The sequence below is a fragment of the Grampus griseus genome (genome assembly GCF_964374135.1).
Source record: "Grampus griseus genome assembly, chromosome: 10".
NCBI classification, from domain to species: Eukaryota; Metazoa; Chordata; class Mammalia; order Artiodactyla; family Delphinidae; genus Grampus; species Grampus griseus.
In genome coordinates this window covers 104,075,062-104,091,323 of record NC_139004.1, presented here as the reverse complement: position 1 = coordinate 104,091,323, position 16,262 = coordinate 104,075,062, and the positions used below count along the sequence as shown (strand labels likewise).

The 16,262-nt window shown below is 58.3% G+C and overlaps 1 protein-coding gene across 1 annotated transcript in view; it reads left to right on the top strand.

Moving 5' to 3' along the window:
* Positions 1 to 15,620, top strand: part of ALDH1L1 (aldehyde dehydrogenase 1 family member L1) — a 46,871-nt gene extending 31,251 nt beyond the window's left edge. The window contains exons 15-23 of the mRNA XM_082663386.1: positions 71 to 176; positions 1,161 to 1,248; positions 7,710 to 7,803; positions 9,256 to 9,355; positions 10,596 to 10,694; positions 11,356 to 11,521; positions 13,790 to 13,895; positions 14,369 to 14,568; positions 15,388 to 15,620. Coding sequence (XP_082519512.1) covers positions 71 to 176; positions 1,161 to 1,248; positions 7,710 to 7,803; positions 9,256 to 9,355; positions 10,596 to 10,694; positions 11,356 to 11,521; positions 13,790 to 13,895; positions 14,369 to 14,568; positions 15,388 to 15,443 — 1,015 coding nt within the window. The 3' untranslated portion in view covers positions 15,444 to 15,620. The remainder of the gene's footprint in view (positions 1 to 70; positions 177 to 1,160; positions 1,249 to 7,709; positions 7,804 to 9,255; positions 9,356 to 10,595; positions 10,695 to 11,355; positions 11,522 to 13,789; positions 13,896 to 14,368; positions 14,569 to 15,387) is intronic.
* The last annotated feature ends 642 nt before the right edge of the window (positions 15,621 to 16,262 follow it).

Sequence of the window (16,262 nt, the reverse complement as noted above, 5' to 3'; positions counted from 1 at the left end):
CGGCAGTGGCAGGTCCACGCGGGACCCAGGCCGAGCGGAGAGATGAAGGCCTGCTTCCCTCGTCCCACAGGGTCTGTGGCATTGTCATCCCCTGGAACTACCCCTTGATGATGCTGTCCTGGAAGATGGCCGCCTGCCTGGCTGCGGGGAACACAGTGGTGATCAAGCCTGCCCAGGTGGGTGCGGGCACGTCCTGGCGGGGCCTGAGGCCTTGGAGGGCGGGTGGCACCTGCGAGGGGTGACGGACAAGGAGGAGGGCTCTGCGGGTGAGGGCGGCCTTTGTGGGCCGGCGCACGGGGCAGAGGCGGCCTTGGGCGGATCTGGTGTTGTTTGGGCCGCGGGGCCGAGCCAGGCTAGCCGGGCCGTGCGTGTAGCTGCTTGGTGAGTGGTCGGCGGTCTTTCACAGACTCCAGCTCAGCCCCCTTGTGCGGCCCCGGGAGCCAGGGTCCGGGCTCCAAGCCCTGGGTGTCTGCTGTTAAAGCTGGTGCTTCAGGGCCCAGACATCCTGGGGAAGCTTCTGTGTGTCCACCACCCAGGCCCCTCTCAGAGAAGCCGTGTGACGGGGTCCCTCATGCAGGCTGAGGGGCCTGAGCAGGGTGCCCTGCGGTGAGGTCACCCCACAAGCCTCGAACCCTCATCTGTACTTTGGAGGGTTTAGTTAGGAGCTGAAGATCAGATGCTGGGGCGGTGGGCCCAGGGGGTCTCACTCAGCTCCTCTGGGGCGATTTGGCCTCAAGGGTATTAACGTAGTAAAAACCAGCAAAATGATACTGGTTTATAGTATTTACCCTGAGTTAGGCACTCCTCAGGCATTTTAACATGCATAACAAATTTCCCAGTAATTTGCGTACATCTGCTTACTAACCCCTGAGGTGACCCTTAACCTCCCCCTTTAGTGTGATGGGATGCTGAGAGGTCAAAGCAATTGTCCCTGGAAGGCCCCACTCACCCAGCCCCCACAAAGTCTGAGCACCCACAGATGCACCTCTCAGCCTGAGGCCCAGCAGTGGGTGGGGTGTGGACCACCGAACCAGGCGAGGAAAAGTTACCCCTTTTCCACCAGAAGAGGAGCGGCTGCTGGCTTGTGGGGTGTCGAGAGCAGGGGACGGCCGCCAGCAGGGGACGGCGGAGCCCACTTCCCTCCTGTCCTGCCTCCTCAGGTGACCCCACTCACAGCCTTGAAGTTTGCAGAGCTGACCTTGAAGGCTGGCATTCCCAAGGGCGTGATCAACGTCCTGCCAGGATCCGGTAAGGGCCGTGGTCGGGGGCATGAGGTGCATTTGGTCAAAACAGGGCCTGCTATGTGGTGTGCCCTGGTGGGCGGGGCAGTGGCGGGGAGGCCTGCCTGGAGGCGGAGGACGCTGCTCTGTGGTCGGGGAGAGCTGTACGTGGAAGGGTTTAGCGTTCAAATGCCTCCCCAGATGTTTTCCATTTTCTGTACATGTGTGTGTGCTCTGGAATAAACTACACAACCTGGGAATTATCAGTTAAGAAAGGAAAGAAAATATGCATTTACCCTGTCTTTTATAATTATATAATCACGTTTACTGGTGTCCTTTGTTTTTTTCTATGGATGTGAATTACCATCTAGGTCACTTGTGTTCCTTAAGTATTTTTCATAGGTGGGTCTACTAGCAACAAATTTTCTAATTTTTTATTTATCCGGAAATGTTTTATTTTGCCTTGATTTTTTGAAAGATAGTTTTGCTGAATGTCAGCACTTTGATTGTATCATCCCACTGCCCTCTGGCCTCTGCTGTCTCTGATGAGTCAGCTGTTGATCTTACAGTTCTCTTATTTACAAGTCAGTGTTCTCTTGCTGCTTTCAAAGTTTCCTCTGTCCTTGTTTTGCAGCATTTTTACTATGATACATCTGGGTGTGGTTCTCTTTGTGGTTATTTGATGTGGAATTCATTCTGCTTCATGGATGCATAGAGTAATGTCTTTCATCAGCTTTGGGAAGTTTCTAGCCATTATTCATTCTAATACTTTTTTCTGTGGTTTTCTCTTTCTGCATGCCTTCTGGCACTTCCGTTATGAGTATATTGATGTTGTTACTGCTGTACCACTTTTCCATGAGGCTCTCTTAACTCTTCTTCATTCTTTTTCTCGCTATTCTTTTTTTTTAAATAAATTTATTTATTTATATATTTTTGGCTGCATTGGGTCTTCATTGCTGCCCACGGGCTTTCTCTAGTTGCGGCGAGCAGGGGCTGCTCTTCGTTGCGGTGCGCGGGCTTCTCATTGTGGTGGCTTCTCTTGTTGCAGAGCACAGGCTCTAGGTGCACAGGCTTCAGTAGTTGTGGCTTCACCGGCTCTAGAGCGCAGGCCCAGTAGTTGTGGCGCACGGGCTTAGTTGCTCCGCGGCATGTGGGATCTTCCCGGACCAGGGCTCGAACCTGTGTCCCCTGCATTGGCAGGTGGGTTCTTAACCACGGTGCCACCAGGGAAGCCCCTTCTCGCTGTTCTTTAGATTGCATTATCTCCATTAGTCTTCAAGTTTACTGACTCTTTCTTCTGCCAGTTCAAACCTACTGTTGAGCTCCTTTACTGAGTTTTCATTTCCGTTGTACTTTTTAGCTCCTGGTTCTTTTTTTATTTGTTCTTTCTTGATATTCTCTGTTTGATGAGACATCGTATCGCAGCTGCCTTTAGATGTGGTTTTGTTCAGTTCTTTGAATGTCTTTTTTTTTTTTTTTTTTTTGCGGTACGCGGGCCTCTCACTGTTGTGGCCTCTCCCACTGCGGAGCACAGGCTCCGGACGCGCAGGCTCAGCGGCCATGGCTCATGGGCCCAGCTGCTCCAGGGCATGTGGGATCCTCCCGGACCAGGGCACGAACCCGCATCCCCTGCATCGGCAGGAGGACTCTCAACCACTGCACCACCAGGGAAGCCCTGAAGTCTTTGTTAAGTGTGGCATCTGGGTCTTCTCAATGTCGGTTTATATTGCCTGCTCGTTTTGCCTGTGATGGGTCACATTCTGTAGTTTCTTTGCATGCCTCATAATTTTTTTGTTAAAACGTAGATATTTTAGGTAACACAGTATACCAACTCTGGGTACTTGTCTCCTGTCCCCTCTCCAGAGCTGTGTTCACCATTTTCTTGTTTATTTGTTTAGTGACTTGCTGGACGGTTTCAGAGAAGTGTCCTTCCCCTGCAGTGTGCAGCCAGTGAGGTCGCCCCCCAGAGAGCACAGCTGTGGGCTGTGCAGTCGCCCAGTGGCAGCGGGTGTACAGGGGCCTCTTCCCCTCCGGGTCTGCTCATCTGGCTGCCTCTGTCCTTATCACACCAGCTGCTCAGCTCCACTCACTGCAGGCTGGCTGCTCTGTTGTTTTCACCAGTACCCTGGGGCATAAACTGCTCCAAGGTCCGATCTGGTTAAATTCCTGTCTCTTTGCTCAGCCCTTGAGGTTTGTTCTTACACAGAGGGCTCTTCCCTGGTTCTCTCTGGTAAACTAAATGACCTGTGGTCTATCTTATTGCTGCCATAGAGCTATCAGCCTCCTCTTAATTGTTCACCTCCAAAATCTACAGTGTTTCTGAGAATGTCCTTAGGATTGAACTTCCTCATACAGTTTCAAATAAAGTCAGTTCCGGGCTTCCCTGGTGGCGCAGTGGTTGAGAGTCCACCTGCCGATGCAGGGGACACAGGTTCGTGCCCCGGTCCGGGAAGATCCCACGTGCCGCGGAGCAGCTGGGCCCATGAGCCATGGCCGCTGAGCCTGCACGTCCAGAGCCTGTGCTCCGCAACGGGAGAGGCCACAACAGTGAGAGGCCCGCGTACCGCAAAAAATAAAGTCAGTTCCTCTGGGGAGTGTTTTGGAGCTCTCTGTTTTTATAGAAAACCTCCTCCCCGGCCAAAATCTCTGAGCCACGGCCTCAGGCGCTGGGCCCCCTGCAGCAGCTGGGGCCAGGTGGAAAAGGTCCCGGGAGACTCAGCCTGCCACACCTGGGAAAGAGCTGTCACCTTGCAAGAAGGGCAGGTGGGAGCCATATGCACAAAGAATGTGGCCTCTGAAACTCAGGGTCGGAAGGGATGCCGGCCTCCCCTCCTGGAGAGGTGCCCCATCCCTGGACTGCATTGCTGACCACACCTGCTTAGGCTGGAGGAGAGGGGAGAGTGGTTCACGGCTCAGGTGCCACAGACTCTCCTGAATACATGTCTCTTCACTTGCTCTCTGCCCTTAGGAAAATTTACAGAGACTTTAAATTGTTGTTTTTAATGATTTTCACCAGTTTTGGTTGTTTCCCTGAGAAGTTGTCGATAGGGCTCCTCATACTGGCCTTTGGTGGTGACTCTCACCACATACCTTTTTTTTTTTTTGCGGTACGCGGGCCTCTCACTGTTGTGGCCTCTCCCGTTGCGGAGCACAGGCTCCGGACACACAGGCTCAGCGGCCATGGCTCACGGGCCCAGCCGCTCCGCGGCATGTGGGATCTTCCCGGACCGGGGCACGAACCCGTGTCCCCTGCATCGGCAGGCGGACTCTCAACCACTGCGCCACCAGGGAAGCCCCTCACCTCATACCTTTTGAATACATTGTGTTTATGTTTTTATTATTCTTAAAAAATATGTCATTATAATTTTGGTATCCTCTCTGACCCGCTAAGTAAAAAGAGATTTTTTTTTCAGCTGTCTTTTCCCCCTAAAATTCTGTTCTAATATTTCTAGCTTTACTATGTCATAATTAGAGAATTCAGCCTGTATATTAGTTTTCTAGGGCTGCCATAACAAAGTACCCCAAGCCAGGGGGCTTAAACAACAGGGATGTATCGTCTCACAGTTCTGGAGGCTAGAAATCCGAGATCCAGGTGTTGGCAGTTCTGTGCTCCCTCTAACGGCTCTGGGGGACGACCTTTCCTTGCCTCTTCCAGCTTGTAGAGCATCACCCTGACCTGGGACTTGCCCTTTACATGGCATTTTTCCTGTGCATGTCTGTATCCAAGTTTCCCCTTTTATAAGGACACCATTGTCCCAACAACAACCTACCTTATTCCCAAATAAAATAACATTCTGTGGTACTGGGTGTTAGGATATCAGCATATGAAATTGGGTGGGACACAATCCAACCCGTAATAGCCTGTAAAAATTCTACTTTATAAAATGGAGAATTTCTTTGTGACCTAGTGTATGATACCTTCTTATAAATATTTCTTGGATAGCCTAAAACAGTGATGTTATTATTATTCAATAGACTTTATTTTTCAGAGCAGTTTTAGGTTCACAGAGGAATCGAATGGAAAGTATAGAGATTCCCATACATGCCCTGTCTCCCTCATAATGTCCCACATGTGTTACAGTTGACAAACCTACACTGGCATGTCATCATCACCCAAAGTCCATAGTTGACATGAAAATTCACTCTTGCTGTTGTACATTCTGTGACGAGTGTAAAACAACATTTACCCAACATTGTGGTATCAGATGGAATGGATTCACTGCCCTAAGAATCCTCTGTGGACGAGGAAAAATCCCATTCATTTCTCCCTCCCCTGCAACCCCTGGCAACCACTGAGCTATTAAATGCCTCCAGAGTTTTGGCTTGTCCAGAATATCATTTAGTCATCATCATACAGTTTTCAGATTGGCTTCTTTCACTTAGTAACGTGCATTTAAGCTTCCTTCGTGTCTTTCCCTGGCTTCATGGCTCATTCCTTTTTAGAGCTGAATAACATTCCCCGTCTGGAAGGACCACAGTTTATCCATCAGCTACTGAAGGACGTCTTGGTTGCTTCCACGTTTTGGCAGTTAGGAATAAATTGACCTTCCATGGCATTTTTCCTGTGCATGTCTGTATCCAGCCCCCTATGCAGGGTTTTATGTAGACATAAGTTTTTTACTCCTGCGGGTAAACACCAAGGAGCACGATTGCCAGATCATATGGTAATAGTGTGTTTAGTTTTGTAAGGAACCGCCCAAAATGGCTACCCCGTTCTCGCGATGACGAGAGTTCCCATGGCTCCTCATCGCTGCCGGCATTTTGTTAAGGTTCTGGGTTTTGGATGTTCTGTGGATGTGTAGGGGTGTCTCGTTGTTGTTTTAATTTAAATTTTCCTGGTAACATATGATGTTGAGCATCTTTCCATGTGCTCATTTGCCGTATGAATATCTTATTTGGTGAGGTGTCTTTTCAGATATTTCACCCATTTTTAAATTAGGTTGTTTCCTTATTGTTGAGTTATTTGCATGTTTTGGGTAATAATCCATTATCAGATACATCTTTTGCAAATATTTTCTCCCCAAGGCAGTGATTTTTCAAAACATTAGTGGGGGAATGAAATTAGCTTCAAAATCACTTTTGGAGGGGCTTCCCAGGTGGCGCAGTGGTTGAGAGTCCGCCTGCCGATGCAGGGGACGCGGGTTCGTGCCCCGGTCTGGGAGGATCCCACATGCCGCGGAGCGGCTGGGCCCGTGAGCCATGGCCGCTGAGCCTGCGCGTCCAGAGCCTGTGCTCCGCAACGGGAGAGGCCACAGCAGTGAGAGGCCCGCGTACCGCAAAAAAAAAAAAAAAAAAAAAAAAAAAAAAATCACTTATGGAGCCTTAACTGTTTAGAGAGAATGCAAGTGTCCTACTCCAACCCTTCTGAACCAGACCTTCACTGGGGCCTGGGTGGGGTGGAGGAGCCCCAGGACTGGCTGATTAGTGGAGGGTTAGGGGAGGGCAGGTGTGGGGACTGACTGTTGGCTTGAATGGCTGGCTGCACAGAGAGGTTGCTGACTGAAATGGAGAACACGGGGGAGAAGCAGGTCTGGGGAAGCTGAGGAGTTCAGTTTCAAACATGCTGAGTTTGAGAGGCTGTAAGGCGTCCAAGTGGAGGTGCCGAGCAGGCCGAGGAGTGATGGATGGGTCTGGATGCAGGGAAGCTGAGCATGAGATAGAGATTGAGAGGATGGTGAGCCTGCAGATGGCATTTGAGGAGGTGAGCCGGGGTGAGATGACTGAGGGGACCGTGAATGGAGAAGAGAAGGGGGCTCAGAGTGCAGCCAGAGGCACTGGGTGTTGTAAGAGTGGAGGAAAGTGGGGCGCAAGGAGGTGGAGGAAGGGCAGTCAGGGAAGCGGGAGTGCAGTAGCAGAGGAGGAGACGTCAGCAGGGGCCTTGCGTCAAGTCTGCGCAGAGGTGACCCTGAGGTCTCATTGCACAGCAGCCCGGGAGGCTCAGTAGGCGCTGGCCACGTTGGGGAGGGTCCCTGCAGGTCCAGGAGGGTCAGTAGGCGCTGGCCACGTTGGGGAGGGTCCCTGTAGGCCTGGCATGGCGTGGGGGGTCGTGGAGTGTGGGGCGGCCAGGAGTCCAGGCATCCCCACAGGAGGGGTAATGCCTACTGGTTGGGGGCTTTCACCCTTCTCTCTGCGTCCCCACATGGTCGTCTGTGTCTCTGTGTGTCCTTGTCTCCTCTTCTCATAAGGACACGGGTCGTATTGGTTTAAGGCCACCCTCATGACCTCATTTAATTCAGTCACCCCTTTAAAGACTCTACATCCAGTACAGTCACATCTGAGGTCAGGGGTCAGGACTACAGCCTGTGAATTTGGGGAGACACAGTTCTGCCCACACCAGGGACCAAGGCGCGGTGAGCCCGGGGGCGCCGAGGCCCTGGCACGTGGGCCCCGAGCTCTGGCCATGGGAGGACGGGCTAGAGGAGGGTGGCCGGACCCCTGCCTCGCCCTGGCACCGTGGCCATCCTTATCCCCCGCCCACTCCTTCCCCAGGCTCAGTGGTCGGCCAGAGACTCTCGGACCATCCCGACGTGCGGAAAATCGCGTTCACGGGCTCCACCGAGGTGGGAAAGCGTATCATGAAAAGGTAGGCGGTTGGAGTGAGTGGAGGGGCCAGCACTGTGGGGCCGATGGCCTCTGGTCCCGCGTGTGAAGCGGACAGTGCTGTGCGTGAGCCCGAGCCTGTGGCTGTCACAGGGTGGGGCCACTGCAGACCCCGGTTCCGGTTCCGTGAGTCTGATGAGCCCTCGGTCAGGCCGGTGCAGCGGGGTGGGACCAGCGAGGGGCGGGGCCTTCACAGCGATCCAGGGCCATGAGCAAGCGCGGCTGCTGGGGACGGAGCTGCTCGGGCTTGAGACGAGCTGTGAGCGTGAGGGACACGGATTTCGGAAACTTAGCAGAGTAGAGCATCGCGACAATTTCTGTATAGGTTACCAGTTGAAATGATATTATTATTAATGGGCTTAAATAGAATTAATTTTACTGGATTCTTTTGAGCTTGCTTTTAATGCGGCCACTAAACAAAAATTACCACGTCCTGCGGCTGGTATGGGAGGCGCTTGCCCTCTCCTGCTGACCAGCGCTGGCCGAGGGCCGCTCCGGGCTTAGTGCTTGGACGTCAGCCTCAGACCCACTGGGTCGTGTTGCTGATTTATGACACGACGTGGGCCGAGCTCTGACCCTTCCAGGCCTGTTTCCCCCAGTCCCGTGAAGGAAGTTTGCATGTCAGTGGTTCTGGTCCAGGCTGCTGACGAGCTTGGAGAGGTCGATGGGGCCGGACCCCAGGGCAGCAGCTGTAGCTCTGGCTGCCCCAGGCCTCGCAGGGTGCCTGAACCCCCCCGCCCAGTGCAGCTGAATTTCTGGGGTGAGGTCTGGGCAGACGTCTGGTCTGCACTTTGAGTGACAGGTGCAAAGGGAGAGGAGCTGGGGCTGCTGTGCAGTCTGACCTGCAGGGTCTCCGAGCCCTTTCTCTGAGGATACCTGACCGCCGTGACTGCTGTGCTCCGAGGGTCACGCATGGGACCTCCCGGGACGGTCCAGCTGTGGCGGGGCATCTCCATGGGGATTAAAGCTGCAGCCCTGCCCCTGCCCTGGCTCCCACAGGCCTCTCTGTACCCCTCAGCCCTGAGGTGGGGGCCATGTGCCCCTTCTTGAATGGGCACCACACGGGTGCCCATCAGAGTGGCTCTGCGTGGCCTCCTCTTGGGGTCAGGCCTGAAGACAGCGAGGCTGACCTAGAGGATCGTCTGCAAGGGGAGGGGTGCAGCGGTGCCCGTGGGAGCAAGGCCTGGGGCAGGGCTGGGCTGGGGTGCTGGGCTAGGAAGGCGGCAGGGAGTTGGGGGAAGCGGGGGGACGAGGGGAGAGTGACAGGGTAAGGCGCGGCCTGGGTCACACGGGGCTCCCCCCAGCCCGGACCCTCCACCGTCCTTTTGAGTGAAGCGTGCTCTGGAGCTGCCCTCATCCCTCACCTGGCGCTCCCCCCGCCACCCCGTGTCCCGGGATCCAGGGACCCAGCTAACCAACTCTCTGTTCCCTTCAGCTGTGCCCTGAGCAACGTGAAGAAGGTCTCCCTGGAGCTGGGCGGGAAGTCTCCCCTCATCATCTTTGCTGACTGCGACCTCCGCAAGGCCGTGCAGATGGTGAGGGCCATGGAGGGCGGGGGCCGGGGCTCAGGGTCCACGGGCAGATGCACAGGCATCCTGGACCGCAGAGAAGGAAGGAAGAGGCCTTGGGGCCAAGGAGTGGCATGTACCTTACAGAACAGACCCCCAAGAAGTTTCACAACTGCAGGGATAACTGCAGTCGGCTTCAAAGATGGGGAAACGTGAGCCAGGGTTCCGTCTGTTGTGAAATCAGCACGGCCAAGTTTCCCGTCCCACAGAGAAGCAAGCAGAGCCCTGGGCACTTGGGCGGGACCTTGCTGGCAGCGGCCGCCCACACTTGCCCAGCGCCGCCATGGACTTGCTGGGCGGCGTCGGGCAAGTCACTTAGCCTTTCTGGGCCTTGCGCTCTCACCGGGACGATGGGGGAGGATGGGCATACGGGATTCAGCTGTCATGTCTGAAGGGCGTGGACCACGTGGCAGGTGCGGTGGGTCAGTAGTCCTGACACTGTCACTGTCGTCATCACACCTCTGCACACCAGGGGAAGCAGGCCGGTCAGGCCACGCTCAGCCAGGTGCCCAGACACCCCCACCCCATCCAAGTGCTGCTGTGCCGCGGAGGAGTGAGCCCGGCACCGCGTGGGGGGGCTGCAGCCTCATTAGAGGAGACCGAGGGAGACTGTCGGCCCGAGGGTCTTGGCGGCCGAGCAGAGGCCGATGCTGCCAGGCCGCAGGCCTGTGTGTGTCTCTGGGCAGTGCAGTCGCAGCTTCTTCCAGGAGAGCCGAGCCTGAATGGCTCTCCCTCCCTCCCTCCCCCGACCCCCGGCTCCCCAGGTCCAAAGAGCAGGCTCCCTGGGGCCTCTGAGGACGTTTATTCGGGACTCGGGCCTGGGCAGGCACCATCCCTCCCGAGAGGCCCACCCCTGCCGCCTGCTTCAGGGTGCAGACCCCGTCTCCAGGCCCAGCTCCAGGAGCGCAGTCCTGAGCCCCGTCATGCCCGGGAGCCCACCCAGCCTGCGGGTGTCCAGGCTCCCCCACTGCACGCCCGCTCGTGCTCCCCCCGCTGGCCTGGTCCCCCAGCGGCCTCACTCTCTGCTTGTTCCCCTGTGGCCGCTCGTCTCCGGGGGTGGTGCCCAGTGCCGGTGAGCCTGGACGGCCGCAGGAGGTCAGGATACCTGCCTCCTTCCCCTTCCCGACGAGGGGGCACCGGGGCCCAGTGGGGGCTGGGGGCTGGCGCCCGGGGGTTGTAACCCAGCGCTGTCACCTCTTCTCCGAAGGGAATGAGCTCCGTCTTCTTCAACAAAGGTGAGAACTGCATCGCCGCCGGCCGGCTCTTTGTAGAGGACTCGATTCACGACCAGTTTGTGCAGAGGGTGGTAAGTTGTGCCGCAGGGCCTGGGCACTGCCCACTCACCGGGTACAGGGCCTTGGCGGGCAGAGCCAGGGCCGGGCCAGGCACCATCCACCTGGTTGGGGGCGCTGTGACAAGTCTTCCCTGGTTTTTATTATTTCGGCGAGAAACGGCAACCCCGTGGCTCCCCTGACGTGAGCAGCAGGGCCCGTGTTCAGGTGGGGCCCTCCTGGTGCAACCCGGGCGAACAGACATGGGGCCGGGCCAGGGGGAGTCCAGGTGCAGCCCCTGCACGCCGCTCCGTCTGCCCACCTTGTCACGGGGCGTCATTGTCTTGTTTCCCCACCCTGTGGCCTGCAGCTCCTCCGTCTGGGAGGTCGGGTGCAGGACCTCCCTGTGCTGCCCCCGCGCGCGCCCCCCCCCAACTCCCACCTCTCTGCACATCTGCGTCATCCCAGCCCCTGGCACCAGGCCCAGGTCTCCTTGCACGGAGGGTGCAGTGGGGGCTTCAGCCTGGAAGGCAGGTTTGGAACCAGAATATGGTCCCGGGAGTCAGAGCCCTGCGTGTGGACTTTCTTCAGGGGCCAGCGGTTGGTCGCTGAAAAGGCATACGTGGGAGGCGGGTCAGGCGGCAACTGGTCAGGAGCCACGGCACCGGGCGACCCTGACGGGGAGGACCTTTGCAGGTGGAGGAGGTGGGGAAGATGAAGATCGGCAGCCCCCTCGACCGGGACACCAGCCACGGGCCACAGAACCACCAGGCCCACCTCCAGAAGCTGGTGGAGTACTGCCAGCGCGGCGTGAAGGAAGGGGCCACGCTGGTCTGTGGTGGGAACCAAGTCCCCCGGCCAGGTCAGTCAGCCCTCCTGGCCACGTGGGCAAGCCAAGGCAGCGGTGGCACGGCCTCCGGGGCAGGCGTCGCAGGGCCAGGCTCCTAGGCTCCAGCCCCCAATCCGGGACGTCGGGGATGGGGGGCACCTTGGCTCTTTGGACACCTGCCAGGTCAGGTGTGGGGCTGGTAAGATGAGGCCCTGGTTGCCCAAGCATCTCCGCATCCTGGAAACTCTTTCCTCCCATGGATCCATGGTGCTGGATTTCATGGTTTGCCTATCTTTGGCCATCGCTCCTCCATGGCCACTCTTGGCCGGAAACCCCCTCTCCGCCTGTCCCTTAAATGTAGGGAGAGCCCCGGGTCTGTCCTGAGCTTGGACACTTTCCCTGGGGGGTCTCTCACCCTGCAGCGGCTCAGACCCGCCCAGGACTTGTCTCCTCACCCAGACTCCTGAGCCCTGGACCCCTCCGCTTGCACGTCACCCAGGCCCCCGAGTCTCAGTGGTGCCAAGTCCACCCTGTCACAGCATCCCCAGCCCTGACCTGACCCCAGACACACACCTGCCCCTCTAGAATCTTCGGTCCGATCCAGTCACCGAGCCCGAGAAGCCGGAGCAGCAGGTTCGGACGATCTGGGCTGCTCCCCCTGTCAGGCACACGTCTGTTTCCTACACCCTCACCATCCAACCCTTGGTGCCGGCACCGAGCCTCATGCCAGCCTGTCCGCCCGATGGCGTGAAGGAGGGAAGGAGGGAACGGATTCCAGGCTCCTCCCTTTCTTGACTCCAGCTCTTAATTAACTGCCCGATTCTCTCAAACCTGGAGATCTCCCCCGCCACCATCGTGCCGACTCTCCCCTGAGTCTGGACCGGAACGGGGGTCCTGGGGGCCTCCTGAGCCCCCAGTCATGCATTTATGCGGCTGCCGCGTCTGGCTGTGTGTCTCCCGTGCCGAAACCCTCCCACGGTGAGCGCCACCACAGAGGCAAGCTCACCCCGGCGTGTCTCCCCACCTGTGTCCAACCTGCGGCCCTTAACTCTCCCTCCGAGTACGCCCGGCGTCTTCCTGCTCGTGTGCTGGCTGCTCCTCCACTTACAGGTGCCTCCTGAGCGTCCCCACCTGGTGACCTCATCACTCAGGTGACCTCGGGCTCAGGCCATGGTGCTCCCGCAGGTCTCGGGCGTTCCTGGGCACCTCGTACCTGCACAGAGCTTTTGTAGCCACTGTGCCACCGCTGTCTGCTTGCCCTCTTCCCTGCCCCCACAAACTTGGGCTTCCACGAAGCCAGCGTCTGGGGCTGACATGACGTGAAGGCACCTTTGCAGAGCAGCTAGGGCTGCAGCATCCAGGAACCGTGGGGCCCGCTCCCCACCACCCCCTAGCCTGAGGGCCCCCATGGGGGACAGTGCTGTGAATACAGGCTTCTCCCAGTGGCCCGCCCACCTGGAGGCCAGAGGATGAGGGATTCCGGGCATGCAGCCCTCCTTCCCGGGGCCCGGCACGCAGCCGGGACGGAGGTGTGGGCGGAGACTGGCCACCCCGGAGCACGGGGACCTGGGGGCACATTTCCTTTGCAGGAACGGTGAATACAGGCCACACCCCAGGGGTCAACATGTGTTCATACACAACTCATGTTTTAGAAATTGTAATTACTGTTAAAATATAGTTTATAAAAATACGGAATATTTTATTAAAGATAAAATTTTTTTTTGTTCTTCTGAACACTGGAGGTAGAAATTTTCAAGTCTCTTGGTTTTCCCTAAATCAGGCCAAACTAAAGTTTAGTCCAGCGGGTCTCAGGGCCCGCAGCTCTATGTCCAGAGGAGTAGTCAGAGAACGCCTTTCTGCCACCAGAAATGTTTTTGTGGGGCAGCCAGGGCCTGTGGGGCGGCAGTCAGAATGGGAGAAGGTGTGTCTGGCCGAGAGCACAGGCCCCTACCCCCGGGCAGGCAGTGCCCACCCCGCAGGGTCAGGAAGGATGGGGAGGCTGTCCTGGGAGGACCTGTCCATCAGGACCTCTGTCCAAGCCCCCCTCCACGGGGCCGATGGAGGGCCTTCCGGAGGCTGCACTGGCCGAAGGATCCAGATGTGCTTTCAGACTAAAGGTCACTAGAAAAACCCAGGTTTCGTCCGGCTGCGAGCTGCAGCCCTGGCGGTGGACAGACCAGCTCCCAGCATCACTTCACTGTGCTTACAGCACTTAGTTGAAAGGCTGTGAGGGTCAGGACTCGTGCGCCTGGGGCAGGAAAGCCACCCACAGTGTCACGAACTCCTCTGTCTCCACCACAGGTTTCTTCTTCGAGCCGACCGTCTTCACGGACGTGGAGGACCACATGTTCATAGCCCGGGAGGAGTCCTTCGGGCCCGTCATGATCATCTCTCGGTTTGCCAACGGGTAGGAAGCCCACTTACGGCTCATGACAGCCTGACTCTTGCCCTTGTTACTGGGGTCTTCGCATGAGCTGCGGGGCCGGGAGGGGAGCTCAGACGGGTGGGGGCTGTGGACGCAGCCCGGACCCCGCAAACTCCTCGCAGCCGCGGGGGTGGGGACCCCAGGGGACCGCAGGGCGGCTGGGCCCACCAGGAGTGTCCTCCGCGTCTCTCTGGGCGTCTCCACGGCGTGCTGGGTTCAGCCCTGAGCACCCCCGGCTGCGTCATGAGCCAGCCAAACCTCAGTGGCCGGAATAGCAACCGTTGTTTGTTTCGCTTGTGAATCTGCAGTTTGGTCAGTGGGGCTGACCGGTCTGCGCCCTGTGCCGGCCGTGTCGGGCTCCCCCCTGGGGGGGGGCGCGCAGGTCTCTCTGGGTCCCACGTCCAGGGCTGGACCCTTGCCCTCCTCACGGAGGCCCTCCTGGCTTTTCCCTGCAGCGACGTGGATGCGGTGCTGTCTCGGGCCAACGCCACAGAGTTCGGCCTGGCCTCTGGCGTCTTCACCAGGGACATCAGCAAGGCCCTGTACGTCAGCGACAAGCTAGAGGCGGGCACCGTGTTCGTCAACACGTACAACAAGACCGACGTGGCTGCCCCCTTCGGAGGCTTCAAGCAGTCGGGATTTGGCAAAGACCTGGGTAACCTGACCGTGCCCGCTTTCATTTATCCATTCAACAAACGTCGGTTAGAGCCCGCTCGGTCCCAGGGGCCAGGGGTGGAGCTGACGAGATGGCTGCTCACTTCTTGCTGGGAGGGGATCGGTGATGAGTGGGGCTGGAAGCCAGATCCTGCTGGAAGCCGTCCAGACAGAGCGATCTGAACAGGAGGCTGGAGGGTGGCTTTAGCTGGGGGCCAGGTGGGCCTCCCTGAGGAGGTGTCCTCTGGGCTGAGACCTGAGTGGCTGGAGGAGCTGCCGTGAAGGCCCAGGTTCGTGCATTCCTGCCAGAGGGGACGGCGGGTCCTGAGGGAACCAACTTTGGTCTTGGAGCTGCAGAGAGAGGCCGAGTGCTGGAGTGGGCCCAGGGGCGGGCAGGAGGCCAGGGAGGCAGGCAACGGCCGGATTGCGGGACCTGGGTCCGCAGTCAGGGCTCAGGCTTCAGAGAGGGGAACCCGTGGGGGCCGAGCGTGCCCGATGTGGTGACGTGAGTCCCAGTGTAGAGATGGTGTCACCGGGCCTGCCTGCCCAGGGAAGAGGACTTCTGCCCGGCACCCCTCTTTCCCTGGCTGCTCTGTAATGTAGGCTGGGTCCCACTCCCCGCATCCCGTCACTGTGGAAGCCAGAAGCTGGGGGCTAGGTCCAGTCGGGGATCAACTCTGACGTCAGGCTTGCAGTGGGGCAGGGGGGTGTGAAGGTGCAGGAGAGCACAATGCTCTTCTCAGCTACGGGGCCAACGGGTCATGAGACCACAGCGCTGCCGGGACCGTGACGTTGCCCCCGGGCTCGCGGTGTCTTGCAGGAGAGGCGGCTCTGAATGAGTACCTGCGGGTCAAGACGGTTACCTTCGAGTACTGAGGAGGCCTCAGGATGTGTCCACAGCTGTGGGCTCACCCCCCGCAGTGCACAGCCCCTCCCTGAACGTGGTGGAGGCCTCCTGCCTGCACCCCTGTCCCCATCTGGGACCCCCATCCTGTCCCGTCAGCGCGGCCGTCGTCTCGGGCAGAAAGCGGCCCCGTGCGAATAAAGGTTCTGGCTGGCACCCTGCGTCCCGGCGCGTCTGTGTGCCCAGGCCCTCCGAGCGGGTCCTGCTCTCGGGCCAGCTGGCCGGGCTCGGGAGAGCCAGACGCCCTCCTGGGCGGGGTGTCGGCTCCCGCCTCAGAAACCGGGTGCTGAGATGAAGTTAGGACGCACGTTTGTTGGAGTGACCCCGGGAGACGCCAGGGAGGAAGCAGGCTGGGCCGCAGACGCCTCCCCAGCAAGTGGCTGGACCCTCCCCCCATGCCGAGCAGACCCGTCCACGGCCCCCCCGATGGGCGTGCTCCCCCTTCGCCCTGCCTGTGTCTTCCGGGGCCCGGCGGCCTCCCCGCTTCTCCTGGCCCCCGCCATGCGGCCTTCCTCTCCGTCCGTCCGGCCCTCAGCGTCCCGACCTCCCTGGGGAGTGGCAGAAGAGCCATGAAGAGCGGGTTCCTTGCTCCCTAGACGCTACCTGCACACACCCTCTCTGCCCCCGCCCCGCGTGTGGGTCACTTAACCCTTCCCCTGGCCCACGGTTTCACCCGTTTATAAACCAGGGGGCTGAGTGGACGTCGTTGTTCTCAGATCCCAGGAGCGAGGACCTCGGACACGCCTGCCGGCAGAACAGCCCAGCAACTCCGAGCAGGCAGGGGTCCCAGA